Source organism: Papio anubis, chromosome 1 (genome assembly GCF_008728515.1).
Source record: "Papio anubis isolate 15944 chromosome 1, Panubis1.0, whole genome shotgun sequence".
Taxonomy (NCBI): Eukaryota; Metazoa; Chordata; class Mammalia; order Primates; family Cercopithecidae; genus Papio; species Papio anubis.
In genome coordinates, this window is record NC_044976.1 from 218,009,833 (window position 1) to 218,030,503 (window position 20,671).

General features: G+C 44.7%; 1 protein-coding gene across 4 annotated transcripts; it reads right to left on the bottom strand.

Annotated features, from left to right (window-relative positions):
* Positions 1–11,171: 11,171 nt before the first annotated feature.
* Positions 11,172–18,995, bottom strand: LOC103880191 (protein RoBo-1-like). 4 transcript variants are annotated; one of them, XM_009195272.4, is made up of 7 exons: positions 18,866–18,995; positions 15,353–15,421; positions 15,055–15,145; positions 14,716–14,817; positions 14,086–14,235; positions 13,264–13,395; positions 11,172–11,504 (listed from the first exon to the last, which is right to left on the bottom strand). In XM_009195272.4, exons 3-7 carry the CDS (start codon positions 15,125–15,127, stop codon positions 11,314–11,316), a joined length of 648 nt encoding a protein of 215 aa, XP_009193536.2. In that variant the 5' UTR covers positions 15,128–15,145; positions 15,353–15,421; positions 18,866–18,995; the 3' UTR covers positions 11,172–11,313. The 4 variants fall into 4 exon arrangements, with proteins under 4 accessions (XP_009193536.2, XP_009193518.2, XP_009193526.2 ...); XM_009195254.4 differs by having other exon boundaries at positions 14,716–14,820; positions 18,866–18,994; XM_009195262.2 differs by lacking the exon at positions 18,866–18,995 and adding an exon at positions 18,711–18,859 and having other exon boundaries at positions 14,716–14,820.
* Between the last annotated feature and the right edge of the window lie 1,676 nt (positions 18,996–20,671).

The following is a 20,671-nucleotide window of genomic DNA, read 5'->3' on the forward strand; positions in this document are numbered from 1 at the left end:
TCATCATGACCCCAAAAATCAAACTCATGGCATAAGTACATTTTAATCTTTTATATCTCTCAAAAAAATTTCAGCTAAATGTGATTATATTTGTTTCTCTCATGACAACTTGTACTCCAGATATATGAAGTCAAATATCAGGATTTATTGGAATTTTAAAACAAGAGGCAAATGCTTTTATTCATAGCTTTGTTCTCCTGAAAATTTTTACTCTCAGTTTTCTCAAACAGACTCTATGAAAAGTGTCATGGATAGAGTTTTTTTAAAATCCTTGAGTTTATATGTGTCAGTGCCATAAATCGCCACCAGTTTGTGGAATAATTAGAAGACAATGAATTTAATGAACGTGTGTTCTTTGCCAATGCTCGTTGGATGAATCATGGAAAAGTTTTACAAAGATTTACTATACTATTAATTCCAATTCACAATTTTCTTCAAACAGAAGGAATACTTGCCAAACATTTAATAATCAAAGACCACAATGGGCAATGTAATTTATGTTTTTTCATTGATGTTACATTTCACACATGAGCTGAAATTTAGCCTCCAATCAAAGGAAAAGCTTATTTGTAAACTTGGTAAAAAGATATGACAATTATATTGAAATGGAAACTTTTTACAAGACAAACAATAATGATTTCACACACTTTTAACTTTTTTTTTTTTTTTTTTTTTTGAGACAGTCTCTCTCTATCATCCAGGCTAGAGTTCAGTGGCACCATCTCGGCTCCCTGCAACCTCTGCCTCATGAGTTCTAGCAATTCTCCTGCCTCAGCCTCCCAAGTAGCTGGGATTATAGGTGCCTGCCACCACATCCGGCTAATTTTTGTATTTTTTTAGTAGAGACAGGGTTTCACCATGTTGGCCATGCTGGTCTCGAACTCCTGACCTCAAGTGATCCACCCACCTCAGTCTCCCTGAGGGCTGGGATTACAGGCGTGAGCCACCGCACACTCTTTTAACTTTTTAACATTCTAATAGGCAGAAGATTTTGATTGTCATCAACATTGTTATGTAAAGTGGCTGTAAAAACTATAAAAACATTAAAACATTCTGTTGGTATTTATAAATTTAGAGTTGATTTTCAATTTTTGTGATAACTGTTTTATTATGTTCGTGATACTGAGTGGACACAGAGTTAATGCAGTTACTTAATTTGGATGAATTTAGTTTTGAAATTGATACGAAGTGAGAGTTCACTTTACATGAAATTAGGAGAGCGATATCACCAAGATGACAGAGTAGGACATACCAGCCTTCATTCCCCTTGCTGCCCTGCACCCCCCCAAAAAATAGGTATCCACAAATCAAAATGGCACTGACAGGTCTCAAAGACCCTGTGTTAGTCTGTTCTTGCATTGCTATAAAGAACTCCCTGAGACTAATTTATAAAAAAGAAGTTTAATCGGCTCATGGTCCTGCAGGCTGTACAGGAAGCATGGCTGGGAGGCCTCAGGAAACTTTCAATCATGGTGGAAGGTGAAGGGGAAGCAGGCATGTCTTCCATGACTGGAGCAGGAGGAGGAGAGCAAACAGGAAGGTGCTACACATTTTTAAACAAACAGATCTCATGAGAACTCAGCCACTATCATGAGAACAACAACAAGGGAGAAATCCACCCCTGCAATCCAGTCACCTCACACCAGGCCCCTCCTCATACTGAAAAATACAATCATCCTTTCTCAACAGTCCCCCAAGGCTTAACTCATTTCAGGATTAACTCAAAAGTCCACAATCCAAAGTCTTATCTGAGACAAGAAATTTCCTTCCACCTATGAGCCTGTAATCTCAAAAAACAGTTAGTTACTTCCAAGATACAATGGGGTCACTCCAAAAGGGAGAAACTGGCCAAAACAAAGGGACTACAGTCTACACAAGTGCTCCCTCACTGGTAATTAAGAAGAAATTCTATCTTTATTTATTGTCCCTTTTTTCTCACATTCCACGTCAAGCCCATTAAAAAATCCTGTTGTATCTACTTTCAGAGTATCTTCAGAATTCTACTTTTTTTTTTTTTTTTTTTTGCCTTTCCCACTGCCACCACCTCGATCCAAGCCTCATCTCTCACTGTAGTATTGCCATAGCCCTTCTGTTCTCCCAGCTTCCAGCCTTAGTCCCCTAGAGCCTACTCTCATCTCAGCAACCAGGGTTATGTCATGTGATGTACTTGCCTCTGCTCAAAATACAACCAGAGTCATGTCATATGACATACTTGCCTCTGCTCAAAATCCTCCAGTGTCACCCACCTCACTCAGAGAAAATGCCAAAGCCAGAACAATGTGGGCCTGCTGTTCGTTTCCTAGTGTTCTGCTGCTTGCTCACCTTCTTGGTTATCCTCCTACTCATCTTCTTGTTCTTCTTGCTCACCTCCTTGCTGTTCTGCATGCTTTCTGTTCTTGCTTACCCTCCTTTCTCACCTTATTTTCCTCCTTGCTCACCTCCTTGCTTACTCCCTTACTCTCCTTACGTATCTCCTTGCTTACCTCCTTACTCTCCTTGCACACCTCCTTGCTCACTCTTATTGCTTACCTCCTTGCATGTTCTCCTGGATCACCTCCTTGCCTAACTCACTGTTCTTTTCCTTGCTCACCTTCCATTTTCACCTCCTTGTTCTCCTCCTTACTCACCTCCTTGCTTGTCTCCTTACTCTTTTGCTCACTCTTCTTTCCTCCTTGCTCACCTTCATCCTCTTCTTGCTGTCCTCCATGCTCTCCTCCTTGCTTACTCTCTTTGCTCTTTTCCTTACTCACCTCCCAGCTGTCCTCCTTGCTCACTACATTCCAGCCCCAGTTGATCTTTTTGTCATTCCTTGAGCAGCCACACTCCCACTCAAAGGCTTTGTACTGACTTGTTCCTCTTCCTGAATCGCTCTTCCCCTACATATCCATGAGATTTCTTCCTTTTCTCTCTCCTACCCCTTCTTCAGGCATTCACTAAAAAGTCACCCTTTCAGTGAGACCTTCCATGATCACTCTACTGAAAATATTAACTCCATCTTCCAACAGGCTTTCATATTTCCTTCCCTACTTTGTTTTCTTCTTAGCATTATACAACCTAACATCATACTTATCTAATTTACCACCCATCTGCCCAACTGGAATGAAAGCTGTGCAAAGACAGGGATGTTCTTCTGCTTTGCTCACTATCTTATCCCCAGCACTAGAATAGGACCCGCCATATAGCATGAGCTCAAGAATATTGGTTGCATTGATGGATGAATGCATGAAAAGGTGGATGGATGAATAAACAATGGAAACAAAAACTTGACTTAATTAGTAGCTACATCATGAATGAATGACCACAAGATGGAGACATTCATTAATAAAATGTTATCCTTCCGTTTTGTTGTTTGTTTATCTGCCTCTTCCCGCCTGTATTTGTGTGTCTTGTTTACCTCAGTTTACCTCAGTTTCCCTCTATCTGTTCATATCTGTCTGGGGCATCTGTGTGTCTTTTCTTCCCTTTTTTATTTTGCGTCATTTCTTGTAGACTTGGTTATATCATATTCTTTCTCTGTCCATGTAGTCTGCATTTGGCAATACAAAATAAAAGTTAGCACTTACATTTATTTTGCCCAGGTTAAGGATGCGTCCAGGAGACAGGTCTGTACTTTTCTCCAAAGATGATTGTGACGGCTTCAATATTTAAAGGGGAAAAGACAGACACTGGGGAAAGTGGAAAAAAATTTTTAAAGTGTGGGTCAATAGGAGGCAAGCAGTGGCATGCTTCTGAGTCTTTGATAAACCCTTCACATGTGAGAAGTAGGTAGAGGAATAGTCACTTATGCATTCATCTGACTCAATCTGCATTTTTATATAATATAAAATAAACATAAGGCAGAATGTTGGGGGGATCAGACCCAACACCAGGTCATGGGGGTGACAAACTCTGGTCGAGTCAACGGATTGAGAAAAAGACAGTTTGAGAAGTAAAGTGGGACCAGGGGGCCATTGCGGTTGTGGAGGCTGTGAAGGCCCCGAGCTCCAGGAGCGCACGCTGTTTATTGGTAATCCAACAAACATTGTGGAGGCTGTGAAGGCCCCGGGCTCCAGGAGCGCACGCTGTTTATTGGTAATCCAACAAAGATTGTGGAGGCTGTGAAGGCCCCGAGTTCCAGGAGCGCACGCTATTTATTGGTAATCCAGCAAAGATTGTGGAGGCTGTGAAGGCCCGAGCTCCAGGAGTGCACGCTGTTTATTGGTAATCCAACAAAGAAACAGGTGGTGAGAATGTGGAGGTCGAAAGGGCGTGTTGCATCAAGCACATGATTCACGGCTGTGATGGTTTAGCATGTGCTCTGCTACTTGAGATAATGGAGAGCAGGTTCTTTTAACTCAAGATACAATCGATCCTGGGAGAGTAAGGAGCAAGGAGCCAGCAAGTCTAGACGCATTCCAGAGCCACGAGCCCTGGATTCTACCAAGGCATGAGGGATTTTATGCCCTGGGCTTAGATTATGGTGCATCAGGGCAGCCTTCCACCCTTTAGCACAGAGCTTGGTGTTCCAAAGACCTCATGGGGTTTTAGATCCTGGATCCCGGACATGTTCCAAGACTCTTTTATGTTATGCCAGATATGCAAGCCCTGCCTCAGCGTCTCCCAACACTCAGCTTTTCCCAACACAGAGGAAGAAATCTGATAGGCATTTGTCTCAGGTGAGCAGAGAAATGACTTTGAACTCTGCCCTTTGTCCCATACCTGTGAAGATATGCTGTCAATTTACATGGTCAGGGTGAAATTCTGCAGAACTATTTTAGGGTGAAGGAATTTCCTAATGTACAAATTGTGAAGGAGGTATGTAGCTTTTTTTTTTTTTTTTTTTGGATCTTTGTGGCTGTCTTATTTAGGAACAAAATGGGAAACAGATCTGCCTGATGTGGTTCCCAGCTTGACGTTTCACTTTTGCTTAGAGTCTGGAGTCCTGAGATTTATTTTCCTTTCACAGTTCCCATGTCAAAGCTGGACATGGATGTTGGACATGGATTTGCTAGAGTGGAGGCAAGAGGCACAGATACCAAAGGACCTTTGGGGCTGAGTGTTGGGTGGGTCATCTACACAGATTTGAAAGGGGGCAGGCCTGAGGTTGGGAGAGCACCATGCTTTTGTCTTAGAGACCTGACCTCTGAGAAGGATCATCACTGACCCGAACTGGGGTCTGCCCACCCAGCTGGTAAGACCAGATATACACATTGAGGTTTTCAGCAGTGAAAAGGAAGACAGTTATTTGCAGAGCACCAAGCAAGGAGGACCAGGAAGCTAATGCTTAAATCCTGACCTCCCAGGTGGCTTGCAGGTAATGGTTTTTAAAAGCAGGGTAGACCAGCGCAGTGGCTCATGCCTGTAATTCCAGCACTTTGGGAGGCCGAGGTAGGCGGATCACCTGAGGCCAGGAGTTTGAGACCAGCCTGACCACCATGGAGAAACCCTGTCCCTACTAAAAATACAAAATCAGCTGGATGCGGTGGTGGCACCTGTAATCCCAGCTACTCAGGAGGCTGAGGTAGGAAATCACTTGAACCTGGGAGGCAGAGGTTGTGGTGAGCCAAGATCTCACCACTGCACTCCACCCTGGGCAACAAGAGTGAAACACCATCAAAAAAAAAAAAAAGCAGGGGTAAATTTCAGGAAAGCTACACACAAAGTTGTACATCAATCCTGGAAGTTACACATTGGTTCTGACCTAAACAGGTGGGATATCTTGAAGTGGAGCTTACAGGTCAGGGTAGATTCAAAGATTTTCTGATTTGCAATTGGTTAGAGAGCTTTGTTTAAAAAACAAAAAAGAATATTAGCAAAAAAGACTCTTAGCTCTGGCTTATGGGTATGACCTTCTCCAGGCCCCTCAGAAAGAAATTTCTAATGGCAATCAGAGTTCAGTCCTCAGTTCTCCCTTATCGGAGGTCTGTGTGTCCTCGGTTCCATTTTGTGGGGATACAGGTTTCTGAAAAATAGCTCAGGAACATATGTTATGATATTAGGTTTAATTTCTGTAGGGAGCCAAACATCTTCTGGCTCTAGTTTCTTTGGCTGTTGTTTAAAACTACTATTACCTCCTTGCTTATCAAATTGTTCATTCACTTTTCTAAGCTAGCTAGGTGCCTGGAATTTTCCTTGAAGGTACTCGAGAATTTCTTTTATGTCCATGCCTGGGGGACTCACAGACCTCTAAGAGGGGTCCCTGCTCTGTCTCAGGATCCAAGAGCCACAGCAATGAAGAGCCAGAAGTGAGCTGCGGTCATCAGCCTCTGTGTGTGGAAAGTGAAGAATAGCCTCTACCTGAGATTACGACAGGCACAATCGTTCCTCCCTTCATCAATTTAAGCCCCTGAAGCATGCTGCATTATGTTCAGTTACCTAAAGCAATGGTCTACATTATATTTCATACTCTTTTCTGCAGGAGACAACAGAAGATTGGTTCTGCATTTTTGTCAAATTTCTCATAGGGTCAAGTGCAGTGTGGCTCACATCTGTTACCCCAATGTGTTGGGAGGCTGAGCAGGAGGATCACTTGAAGCCAGGAGTTTGAGACCAGCCTGGGCAACATAGAGACACCCTGTCTCTACAAAAAAAAAAAAAAAAAAAATATTTAAGATTAGTCAAGTATCATGGCATGTGCCTGAAATCCTAGCTACTTGGGAGCCTGAGACAGGAAGATCATTTGAGCCCAGGAATTCGAGTTTACAGTGAGCTATGATTGTACCACTGCACTCCAGCCTAAGCAACAGAGTGAGACCCTGTCTTTTAAAAAAAAAAATCTGGTAGGACATCATCCATAATGTTCAGAGTTCCATATAAAAAGATTCCTATAATAAATCTCTCTCAAAGATTTGTTCTGTTGATGATCTAATGTGCTTTGTGTGTGCTAATTCCCTCTCAAAGACAGCCACAGCCATAAATGAGTTTTCTGGTACAGTGGCCCTCCCCTTCACCCATCCTATAACACAGCTTTGTAATATTTTCCTTAGCATGGCAGTTCCAATAGTCCTCATTTATAGATACCTTTTGTTGACAAAAAAAAAAAAAAAAAAAACATTTGAAGAGATTTTATTCCGAGTCAAATGTGAGGACCATGACTCATGATGCAATTTCAGGAGGTCCTGAGAACACGTGCCCAAGGTGTGTGGGTTACAACTTCATTTTACGTATTTTAAGGAGACCTAAGACATCAATCACTACATGTGACGTATACATTGATTCGGTCCTAAATGGTGGAACAACTCAGGGCTCACTCTGTTGCTGCACAGGTGGATTCAAAGATTTTCTGATTGGCAGTTGGTTGAAAGAGTTAGGTTATTAATCTAAAGACCTGGAATCAATAGAAAGGCATGTCTAGGTTAACATAAGGGGTTGTGGAGACCAAGGTTCTCATTATGTACAGAAAGCCTCAAAGGTGGCTGCCCTTGGAGGCAAGAGGTGGCAAATGTTTCCTATTCAGGCCATTAGAACCTGCCAGATGCCCAGGCTCAGCAGAAGACCTGGAAAGGGAGAGGGATTCTCTAAAGAATGTAAATTTGCCCCACAAGAGACAACTTTGCAGGGACATTTCAAAATACATCAAAGAAATTTACTTTGGGGTAAAATGCTTCGATTTCCTTCAGGGCCTGCTATCTGTCATGTGATGCTATGCTGCGGACAGGTGGAAATTTGGTATCTTATCGCTACAGAGTCTGTTTTGTCAGTATTAAGATCTCTGTTTTAATGTTTTGTTGTTGTTGTTTGTTTTGAGACGGAGTCTTGCTTTGTCACCAGGCTGGAGTGTAGTGGCCCAATATCGGTTCACTGAAACCTCCGCCTCCCGGGTTCAAGCGGGAACCTGCCTCAGCCTCCTGAGTAGCTGGGATTACAGGCGTGCATCTCCACACCCGGCCAATTTTTGTATTTTTAGTAGAGACAGGGTTTCTCCATGTTGGCCAGGCTGGTCTCAAACTCCTGACCTCAGGTGATCCACCTGCCTCAGCCTCCCAAAGTGCTGGGATTACAGGTGTGAACCACTGCGGCCAGCCATCTCTGTTTTAATGTTAATGCTGCTTAGCTGGGTTTGAATTCCAAAGACAGGAGAGTATAATGAGGCACGTGGCACACTCCCTTCTCATCCTGGCCTGAACTAGTTTTTCAGGTTTCTTTGGAATCCCTTTGGCCAAGAGGAGGGGTGTATTTAGTTGGCTGAGGGGGTTAGAATTTTATTTTTGGTTTACACTTTCATTGTAAGAATTGTAAAAAAAAAAAAAAACATTTAAAAACTATTTATTTGTTTGCAAACAGATGGGTTTTGTGGTGGCTAAATACTATCTTCAAAATAAGTCCATATCCTTATCCCCAGAACCTTTGAATGTCATTTTTTTTATTTATTTATTTATTTATTTATCCTACTTATTTATTTAGTTTTGAGGTGGCGTCTCCCTCTGTCACCCAGGGTGGGGCAAGGCTGCGATCTCAGCTCTGGGTGCAACCTCTGCCTCCTGGGTTCAAGTATCTTCCCACCTCAGCCTCCCAGGTAGCTGGGACAACAGGTGCATGCCACCACACCTGGCTAAAATTTTGTGGGGTTTTTTGTTTTGTTTTGTTGTAGAGACGGAGTTTCACCATGTTGCCCGGGCTGGTCTGAAACTCCTGGGCTAAAGTAATCTGCCCAACTCGACCTCCCAAAGTGCGGAGATGACAAGCTTGAGCCACTGCGCCCGGTCTGAGCATCACCCTGAGTGCCATTTTATATCGTAAAAGAGACTTTGCAGATGGATGAAGGACCTTGAGATGGGAAAATTATCCCAGATGATCTGGGTGGGCCAAGTGTAATCACAGGAGTTCTCATGAGAGAGAGGAAGGAGGAATTAGGGTCTTGTGAGTGGAGTGATGTACTTTGAAGATGGAGGAGGGAGGTACAAGCCGAGCAGTACAAGTGGCCACTAGAAGCTGAAAAACACAATGAAATGGATTTTCCCCTCAGAGTCTCCAGAGAAAACAGCCCTGCTCACGTCAGCTCAGTGCAATTCTTTTCAGACTCGAGCCTCCAGAACAAGGAATGACATTGTTTTCTAAGCCACTACTTTTGTGGTAATTTGTTATGGCAGCAATTGAAAACTGATACAGGTTATTAAAAAAATGAACAAAGAATTGTTACCAAGTCTAAATTTCTACAAGTAATAAACTGGGCAGCTTGATTATTTCACCTCCAGAGAGACTGGATTCAAATCTCAACTCCACTATTTACTAGTTGGACAAGTTAGTAACCTCTTTGTGCCTCAGTTTCCTCATCTATAAAATGAGAATAAAATAGTACAGTACTTCCATTATGGGGCTTTTGTGAGGATCAACTGAGTTAATACATGTAAAGCAGTTAGACCAGAGGCAGGTATGTAGTAATCCCTCAACAAATGTTAGGAAATGTTTGTCATTACTGAAATTCAACTTTCTTCTCGTGAGAAACAGAAGAAATTAATTCTTACTCATTGATAGGCAGAGTACTGCAAAGACCCATAGATCACCTCCCAGATCGACTCCGGACATGCAAAGCTGAACACAATGTGCAAATACTTGAAAGCTCCGTGTCTAAAACGCACGTTCCTGGCTGTCTAATATTTCCATTGAAGAATAGCCTCACTCCCCCAAATGAGGTAAGACGGTTGGAATTTAGATGTTACCCTGAATCTGCCATTTCTGTTCTGGAAAAATCAGCAGAAGGAGTCAAAGCACTTCCCAGCAGGGGTGGCCATGCAGCCTTGATAACAGAGGCTAAAATAAGTGTTCCCCTTTGATCCGGCTCAGAGCCCAAGGGAACTGGGTTTGTTCTGAACTGCTGACCAGTTTAAGCAAGCAGAAATCTTCACGTTCAGGCCCAGGGAAGGAATAACTCACAAGTTTCAGGGTGTTACTTGAGACTGCGCCTCTTAGATGGCAACTGTCAAGAAAAGCCTTTGGGCTGGTCTCTGCCGTGTGGTCTGTGCTCCTCCCATTGCTGTTCAGATGGATTCTGCCCTGTGGTCTGTGCCCCTCTCATTGCCGTTCAGATGGATTCTGCCTGTGGTCTGTGCTCCTCCCATTTCAGTTCAGATGGATTCTGCCGTGTGGTCTGTACCCCTCTCATTGCCGTTCAGATGGATTCTACCGTGTGGTCTGTACCCCTCTCATTGCAGTTCAGATGGATTAGTCGGGACAGGCTAACAGGTGTACCCTAACCCCTTATATTTCAGAGAGTTAACATAGAAGTGTTTCTTTATTGCCCACATAATGGTCCACATTGGGCATTCGTGGTTGGGACACTACTTTAGGTGGATCTCCTCCAAGTAGCAACTTAAGGACCAGTCTTCTCTATACTGAGTCTTAGCCCTCCTCAGACACAAAGCGCATCCCATCTGGTCAACAGATGCAGAAATGGCATAAAGGGTCATGTCTGGAAGGGTTCCATGGGCCAGGATACTGGAGAAGGGTGCTCACTTTGGCCCACATATAGCTCAAAAATTGCTGCGAGATGTGGTCTAGTCGTGTGCCAGGAATTTGGAGAATCAAGGGGTCTATTTGAGCCTACCACAGGGTTACTTAGTTGTGGGATCAGCACCACAAGAACATCATGCAAGTTTGAATCCTGTAAAAGCTTTTCCTCGCCTGGACCCCCTGCCTTTTCACAGGCATTTATGAAGTGTTGCTGTGGCTGCCATGGTTCCAAACCCTGCCACGTGAGGACACAGCCCTCTTGGCTCTCCATGCATGCACCTCCATCTTTTAAACTTAGCATTTAAAACTACCTCACAGACCACCTCTGCCTGCATCCTTTATCCTGATACCCATCCATCCTTGAAAACAGAGGTATCCAGAGTATATGGCAAGAATTTCACACACAGGATCCTGAGGTCGGGGAGAGTCCATTACAGCTGTGACTTTACAATCTGTGGGAAAGGACCCTCTTGGGATGTGAATTGTTCACTCAAAATAATTTTCCCTGGCAATGGGCAGTTAAGGATCAAGAGTGGGAATTGAGAATATCAGGAAACAGGTGCATTCCAGGATGTGTGACTGAGGATATAGTTCGATTCACACCAAGATGGCAGCACAGGGATTCTTATAGATGCCATTTAGACTTCTTCTGAAATGTGCTATTTGGGTTGAAGAAAGAAGCCATTAGAAGAGTGAATAGGATTTTTTTAACCTCAAGAACAAACAAGTAATCACACACATACTTCTGGACGTATCAACCTTTTAATTCTCTGATGTTGTGGGTAGGCAGTGTTGGGGGAGGGAGACATTCAAGGTCTCCAACTTCTCCAGGTTTATAGAAGTGCTTGGAAATGTTTGTAGATGGCCTTGGAAGTGCCTCAGAGATCAAATCAAGACTTTCAGCAGAAAGAGAGCAGTCAGAATTGATGAGATGATGGACATCAGCTGAGGGCTTCCATTACTGCTGCCTACACAGTAGGTACTGATTTTTATGTAATTTATCGTCTCCACATCCTTCAAGTTGCAAGCAGTTTCAGTTGCACAACCCATACCAAATAATACTACGACGTCATTAACTGCAAAGAGAAGGATCCAAAGGTTTGTCATGTCTCCCCTCCTCACCCACATCCTCAGGTCAACCTATCTGCATCCTCTGTGGAAGAGAAGGGTGTGCAGAGTGCCCCAGAATCCCTGCCTTCTGCCTTCTGCCTTCTGCATGAGAGGCATCAACGGTAGCTCCAGCTCCATCCAGGGACCAAGCCTTACTGCCTTCTGGTCCCAACATCTCTCCAGTTGAGGAGAGACCCCAGAGGGACCTTGCTATCTGAGATGCATGACTGAGACTGGGGCCTTTGGGTCCTGACTAAGGAAGGGATCGTTGATGTAGGGAAAAAAGCTAGAAAGAAGTCAGATCTCATGTATTTTGCTAAAATACTTCAGTGGTACCTGTCCTCCTCCTTACCTTTGCTTCCTTTGGGGAAACCACAGTGAAATATTGCAGATCTCTCTCAAGATTGTGGCTCTTCTCCCCAGGGCTCTGAGTTTCTTGGGAGATTAATACTGTGAAATCTCATTGCATGTCTGTGCTATCCACATGGTAAGAGGGAGTAGAGAGACTGCCCACTATCAACAGCTCCAACCCTTTTCTGTATCCTACCAGACATCATATTTTTCTCAGTCATCTCAACATATCCAGACAAAGGGTCCTTCACCTGCTAGTACCAGACCCTCCTTCAAGATCTTCCTCCCTTCCCCTCCAAAGAAAGCATAACTCGTCTCTTTTCCCACTAAATTCTCTCTCCTGTCATTTAATCAGCTCGTAAAACACCACCAATTCCAGAAAACCTCTTCCAAATGGATCAGAAGAGAACTGACAGTACCTCCATCCAGCTGTACAGTCTAGAAAGAGATTATGGTCGAATGGCATATGTGCCCTTCACCACAAATATACTTCTTCCCTACTCAGGAAAATTACAAATCTTTCTATATATTTCAGAACGACACCATGCAAAAAGTAAATGCTTAATCGTGGGGTTTGGTAATGGTAATAACGGTAGTGATGATAACAACCGGAACTGAGGTGCCATCACCCCCTTCATTGCCAATGAGCCAAGAGCTCATTTCAGGACATCATAGTGATACATGTCCCCCTCAAGCCTCAGTCCTAGCTATGGGAAGCAATTATATTCTGTCCTCCCCTCTCTTCCTTTTTCTTTTTTCTCCTTCCAGATGTCTCCCTCCAAACCTTAGAGGGATAACCAAGCATCTGGCCCTGTAGCACACCTTGCTGTGTGTACCAGTCAGCCTCTCAAATAATCCCCAGTGGTTCCCATCTTCTGGTATTTGTGCACTGGCATAGACCTCTCCCAGGCTGTCAATCTTGATCTGTGTGTGACCAAGAGTGGAAGTGAGGATGTGTCACTTCTGAGATTCGATTATTAAAAACTATAGTCTCTCTCTCTCTCGCTCGCTCTCTCTCATCGCTTGTTCTGGGAGAAGCCAGCTGATATGTCCAGATGACTCTCAGGCACCTATGAGGATCATAGGAGACGAACAGAGACCTGCCAACAACCATGTGAACCAACTTGAAAGCAAACCCTTCATCCAAACGACCACAGACCCTGCTGATACCTTAATGTCCACCTCATGAAAGACCATGAGCCAGGACCATCCAGCTATGCCACATCCAGATTCCTGACACACAAAAACTGTAAAATAACCCTTTGCTGTTTTCAGCTGTAAATTTGGGAGTAACTAGTTATCCAGCAATAACTGTCTAATACACTACACCCATTAGGAAAGTGAACACCAAAATGCTTGGGTAAATATCGATACCTGTGCCTGTAAAGTTAAGACACTTTGTCTCTTCCCCTTTACAGGTGAGGTCAGTTGGTTGGCAGGTAGCACCTTCCCCATTGTAGCAGGCAGGACAGGTAATGCCATTGGGATCTGAGGACTTCCGAGCCACTGATTGAAGAGAGAAAAAAATGTATCTTAAGAAATAGGCAGATAAAAGAGTTCATTATTTATCCCCAAGATCATGGTTATTCTAGGATTTCTACACACACACAAGTACAACTAGGATGGCATGGGGAGGAGGGAGGAGGATTGTAGGTATTAGATGTTTCCATGTAAAGTAATGAAAAACATTTATTAGGAATTCAGTGTTATTTTCCCTTTTCATGAATCACCCCCTCTCTGCCCTGACCGGAGAAAAATATTTAAATAATGGTAGAGAAGATAATCTGTGGTCTAAAAAGATACCATTGAAGGAGTGAGGAATTAAATAGATGAGGAAGGACAAGTCTTTCAACTGGAATTGAAAATTATTTAAATCGAAAGACTCACATTTAGAGAAAATCCCCAAACCAATCCCTGCCACCCACCATCACTCAGTCTCCCCCACCGCCACTCACTCTCCCCCACCGCCACTCACTCTCCCCCACTCTCACTCAGTCTCCCATGCAGAGAGAGACTGGTGTCTATCCGTGGTGCTCCACAGGAAGAAGGACAAGCAATTGGCAAGCAACGTCAGTGGGTATCTCAGAAGCAGAAAGATGGGTTGTGGACTGGTTCTTAGAAGGCAGAGGCTAAAATCGATGGACTGGGAGCAGGAGGAGGAAGGGAGGGAGAGCACAGAGCTGAGCTGGTCCTCACCTTGGAAGTCTGCTTTGTTACACTTTTCAGCTTGGCAGCATTGATAGCCATACCCATATGTGTGGTTAACCCCCAGTGTTGCCGAGAAGGCCCGTGGCTCACACTTGCTTGAAGAACAGCCTTTCTGCAGGATAGTATAGGGCTGCAGCCCTGCACAGAACCAAACCCCAAGAATTTTCTCTCTGCGCCAGAGGCAGTGATGCCCAGTGGGCAGCCAGTATTAAAGGATTGCAGGCCCCCACTCCATGTGTCTTTAGTCTTTCCTCTTCTGCGAAAGGCTGCTTTTGCATTGGTCCATTCCATAGAATAAACCAACAGAGGGACAATATGTTAGAATTTGCTAAAAAGGGAGTGTCAGGCCTCAACGGTCCCCAGAGGTTGTATAGGAGCCAGGATCACCTATACCTTTCCCTGAACACCCAGTGTTCACACAGTGCCCCATCCCTGCCACCACACTCTCCTAGCCCCATCCTGGCAGGACATTATTTTAGGAAGAAAGGATAAAAGAGACGATGCATAAAGGAATGAGGAGATACATCAAGTTTCTGAACAAAGTAACCCCCTCACACTAAGCACCTCCTTTGTCTGCCCTGAGTGTCCAGCAGCTCGGGCAGGGTGGCTGGTGCCTACCTGTCGTATTAAATTCACTCTTTTTGCTGAAGCAGCCATGAGAGGAATTACAGGTTTTCTCCTCGTTACACTGTTGATCACATTGTACACATTTGTAACTCTCTTCTAAAAGGAAATAAATATTGTTCAAAAAATAATTCAAGAATGAAAACTGTCAAGTCAGAGTTGATGTTTTCAATAGCGAGAGATCCCTGGGAATCAAAGTCCATGAAACCTGGTCCCTGTGGGGCTGGATGGGTCCTTGGAGGCCCACACGGTCCACAGTTGCTCCCTAAGGGACTTTATTGCTATCCTCACCCTTCAGGTATTTGGGAGAAAGGGGCATTTGTTCATTCTTACCCACAGTGCTGGCAACGAAAGCAGCGAGGACACAGACGGTGAGGAGACTCTTTAGGCTGGAGGACAGGGACATAATGGCTTCTCTGATACGCTGCAGAAGACCCAGGTGAGAATGAAGGAGTCAGGAATGTGGGACCAGGCTCCTACTATAGCATGGGCTAGAAAGGTCTGGGCTGTTGCATCTCAAAGCAAGCACCCCATTAGCTAAGGACACACATTTCTCAGTTTTGAAGTCACCTTGCCACAAAGAGCCAGCCACCCCGACACGAGTGTTAGCACCCACACTGGCAATGCTCACCTTCAAGTATTTCAGATCTTCTTGTGAAGGCACTGCCTCTGAGATGGAGAGGAAGGCAACTGTCCTCACCTAGAGAGGAATGGAGACTTGGAAAAGGAGCAAAATCCTGAAGATGAGCTCTCCCTACCCCTTTCTTTCACTTACTTTTATGGCACTCTAATTCAAGTGGCCTAATGATTACGCACTACAGATCAATATCATCTTGACACAAAAACAAGTGCAGTAAATTGCACCGGTCTAGGCACTGGATACTGTGAGAACAGCTGTTCCTGACCCTCTGATCTCCTAATAGAAAACTCCCTGGGGAAGAAGATTGTTGTGAGTTTAGCAACTAAGTTTTGAAAAGAAAAAGAATTCAGAACAGCTTGTAATTCAGAACCACCCAGTCATATGTTCTTCAACAACCATTTTAATGTTGGGTCTCGCACAGGCATTTATCGAGCATCCAGCTCCAGAAACAGAGACACAAAATGCAAGGCAGTTGTAGCGGAGATATCGTTGACTGAACTAGACATTGCTGTGGAAGACTGCAAATAATAAATCTCTCCTAGAATTAAGTGTCAGAGTGGGGGAACTGCCTCTCTTTCAAAGAAACAGCATGCTTCCTTTTTTGAATAATATGAAGTATGAACTCTTAGATAAAAGAGTTTTTGGCCATCAGGAAGTTCAGAGTTGTATTTTATGCCAAACCATGATTTCTCTAATTGCTTCTTCCTGTTCTTCTTGTATGTTGCTGTGTTCATCTTTTTGAAGACGACTGGTCACCATTCAAGGGGCAGTGGAGATATTAGTAGGAAGCCCATCTGTGAAAGAACAAAACCTGGGAGAAGAAAGTGGGCCTCATGGCAGGGGTGACAGGGGCACTTCACAACACCTCTGGGCCTCTGTTTTGTGAGTTGTAAAGAAGAGTCCAAAGTCTCCCTGGGTTCTGTGGGGATTAAAGAGATGGTATGTCTCTGGCTTGTAGCTGATATTGTCCAGCTGTTCCTCAATGCTAATTCCCAGATCTCCTTCTCATGAGATCTATCCCTTCCTTTCTCCTCCCAGAATCAACTCTTATGGCATGCTTGTATTTCTCCAGATGAGGAACTGGGAATCTCCCTCTACCCCATTTTCCTTCTCCCTCTGTCTTTATTTTCTTGCTGATCTATTGTGAGGGCATGAACTCTATCCCAGTCTACTTGTTTGAAATGGGAGACAAGGGAGATAAGATAAACACCTTTATAAGCAAACTTTGAGAATTTCTTATTACAACATATGTCATTCTTCATTGGTATCTATGGACAAGTTGATATATCTAGCCATAAAAGGCAATAAACCCTCCTGCCAGGCACTGAAATCCTGAATGCATAGTCTGAAAGTTCAGGATGGTGTGGTTATTCTCTACAGTGGGCAGGCAGGAGCCTCCTGGGGTCTCCTTCAGCTGAGTGTCGAAGAAGAAGGTGTCAGGCCTGCAGGAGAGGAGAGACAGGGCTGTCCAGGCGCCTTGGAGGCCGAGGCATGGAGGAGCAGGAGAGGAGAGACAGAGCTGTCCGGGCGCCTTGGAGGCCGAGGCGTGGAGGAGCAGGAGAGGGACAGGCCCAGGACAGGTGTAGAGGTCAGCAGGGCCTCGCTGGAATCTCTGCCAAGGACAGCATGATGCTGAGAAGTGAGGCAGCAAACGTAGCAGGTTCTTGTTTATTGAACAAAGTCGATAAAGAGTTGCAGAGGAGACTGAAACATGAGCTCAGAGAAGGCCAGAGGACCCACCAACCCCTCAGGCGTGGTTAGGGTAGAAGATGCCCTTCAAAACTGGTGGGAAGTGCCAGCTTCCATTCCAGACAGAACTCTGCTCAGGCCCCACAAAATGACAGACCCAGGACGTGCTAGGCAGATTCTGGCATTCCTTCTAAACATTCTGTCATCAATTCTCCTTTCAAAGAAGATGTGTGGACTTCCCCAACCTAGGAAGGGATCCCAGACTCCCTGCCTTGTGGAATTTCGTAAGCCATCTCCCCCACCGCCAGCCTGTCCCACCCCACCTGCCTTGAAACTCATCTTGCAGGGGTTGGAGGAAAAGCCTGCAAAACTCCTGCAATAACATGATGTGACGACTCAGCAGGCGTCAGGGCCCCACTGCTTTCACCGCGTGTCCTTCTTGAAGGCAGGTTTCCAGGAAATGGCAAAGATTTATTTTATACTCTGAAATTCAGGTTTCATTTTCTATAACCTTAAACCAACCCAGACAGAGACAAATACATATGATACCCAACCAAGAACAACCTGCAACCTCATTCCAACTTCCTCCTGTTCAGCCTCCATCATAACCTCAAGCTAACAGATAAAAATGTTGTCTCTTGTTTTCTTTAAAAAGAGGGAAAAGATCGTTTTGCGGTGAGAATAGGCTTTGGAGTGAGTCCTGTCTCTGGCTCTGCCACAGAGCACTGTGTGAACCTGGACACACTGTTCCACTCGTCTGAGCCTTGGTTTCAGGAATGTGCAGGGAAGATGGCAGTGCCTACTTCTCAGGATGGAAATGGAGACAGTATGTTTGTGACACGCCTGTTGCAGTGCAGGCACATAGCAGTGGACCTCCCTTGTCCATATTAGCAACATGTGCAAAAATGGGCAAGAGTTTGTGGTTGGTGGAACAAGGTCAGTGGGGCCAGTCAACCTGTTGCAATGCTCTGCATGTGCCAACGTGGAAGTGAACATCTGCTAGCAACAATGTAAGGCGTGTGCACATCTTGCATTTTTCCTCCACCACCTCACCTGAGGAGACATCTCACAGGGTGACTGGATGTCCAGAAGCCCCCAGAGGCTTGGACCCCCAGATCGGAGACTCCCCACAGAGTCCTTAGTATAGTTGTACAGAAAGAAGGATAGCATCTTCATTTTTACTACCTTCTATCTGAAACGTAGGCTTTCCTTCCATGATAAATGGAGCCCACAAACCACAGCAAATCTACCCACCAGTAGTCATCATCGAGGTTTTCTTACGACGTGGCGTCTGCAGATGTCTGAACGTATTCTTTGCCTTCATCAGCTGCTCTAGGCTATTTCCTTATCAGTCCCACTGACAGGTCCTGCTATCTGGTACTATCTCACATGTTAGGGGAATTTATGACCGTATTTTAGTATAATGATAATCCCGTGTGATTAAATTTGTTTAATGAGAAGGGGTTCTTGGATCCACAGCCTGCCACATTCCCATGGCAGACATGGTTTCTACCCCACTTCTGAAAACAGCAAAATCAGCATCTCCCTCCCAGAACAGTGCTCTGTCCCCGCCCATGCAGAAAGCACGGCCCACGCTATACATTTTATGATTCTTTCCTTGGCCCATTAAACCTCTCCCCTTTTTCCCAATAATACTTACCCAGGAACTCTGACCAGCTGAGGTGGCTAGAAATAAGGATAGCTTCTGGCAGAGGAATTTCAGGCCAGGAAGCCACACTTACAGTGTAGTCTTGGTTAAAATTTTGCAAGTTAAGTCCAACTACCCACTGCAATGCAGCGATGCTGGATGCCTACCTGGGCTGGCTGTCAGCGTGGGCTGGAGCCTGAAGGGCAGGCTGGGGTCCGTGAGGAGGGATAGTCAGGCAGAAGGAACTATTTTGCCACTGCTGGTAGAAATCCAGGGTCTGCATCTCTTATGTCACATGGAGAATAGAATGTAACAGTTATTAAATTTGGGACCGCCCACCTCTGTGCCAACTTCCTACTTCGCCAAGCAGGTCCTCAGCAAACTGTCTGTGGCCCAGGGAGCACAGACCTGGGCTTACCTGCTGTTACTGTGGCAAAGCTGCCAGCGGCCCGCCTGGGAACACCATTCCTGCAGAAACACAGAAGAGAGTCCAAGTCACTTATCGGGCACACGGGGATTCACTGTCTATCACCTCCCACACCTTCCGGCTTCAGAACCATCCCACAGATCTCCTTGCGAGCATCCCGCTCTCTCAGGGCAGCTGAGAGCATTCTTGGAACCAGAAACAACATTCTGCTCCATGTTCCAGACGAAAGCACTCCCCAGGGGAGCACCATGGCCACCCTCCCGTCAGCCCAGCTGCTGGGCTCAGTTCTGAGAGTGGCACACTCCCTGTTCTCCCAGTCAGACAAAGATTGTCTTCTGGACCAAATTCTACTTCAGGCTCTCTCTCAGCTCTCTTCTCAACTAGGCCCTGATTTTTGGGCTTCCATGTGGTTCTACCTTGTCCAATTTTAGCAAGAATCCTGCGATTCTGGGTGGGTGAAGGGTACTGAGAGCAGGATGCAGGAGCTGGGAGTGTAGAGACAGAAGAGCCAGGCCCAGGTGGAGTGCCCTGGGGGCCTGCAGAATGCCTGGCCCTGCCTCCACTGTCCTCACCAGCCTGCCATTCTAGCCTTTATTATGTTGTAACCCCTGGCATAGCATAGGAGGCCTCATCTGAAGGTCTGAACAACTGCCAGTTATCCTCATCAATTGAAACCCAAGTATCCAAGTATCAGCAGGTCACAGGCAGGCCAAGGCAGGAAGCAGTTTCACTCTGGAGAGGTTTTATTTTTACTTACCAACTGCAAGTCTTCTGTAAGAACTATTTGTCTAGCCCTTTGACCATTCATGTATTAATATCTTAACATTTTTTCCTTAACATTTTATGACAGTCATACATACATATAAAACTTGTGTATATGAACTTACATATGTATATAAAACATGTATGTAAACATATACTATAACTTCTATATAAAGATATCCATTTTATCACATTTATTGTTATTTGGTTCAAGGTCTATCATTTAACATTCAATTTGGGGGATCTTTGTTCTGGTTAAAATGCCATTAATTTTGATATAAGCACATCTTGTAGCTTTTCCTACCTGTGGGCTCCATGGGATAAGATTTCCATCTGCTTTGTTCACTCTTGCATCTTTAACACGTGATGCTGATACTTACTAGGTGTTTGGTAATTTTTGTTGGTGAATGATTCTTGATCTAATAATGGCAACGTTCTATTATTTGAGGCTTTCTGTGTAACTCTTCAAACATGGAAAACAACATGGAGTACTATGTGGTGATAGATTTCGACTTTATGGGCCACATTTATTGATTTTAGATTTTTAATAGAAATCTGCTGTCAAAAAATTAACTGGGCACGGTGGCGGATGCCTGTAATCCCAGCTACTCAGGAGGCCGAGAATCGCCTGAACCCGGGAGGTGGAGGTTGCAGTGAGCCAAGGTCATGTCACAGAACTCCAGCCTGGACAAGAAGAGTGAAACTGTCGAAAGAAGAAAAGAAGGAAAGGGAAAGGGAAAGCAAAGGGAAGGAAAGGAAAGGAAGGAAAAAGGAAAGGAAAGGA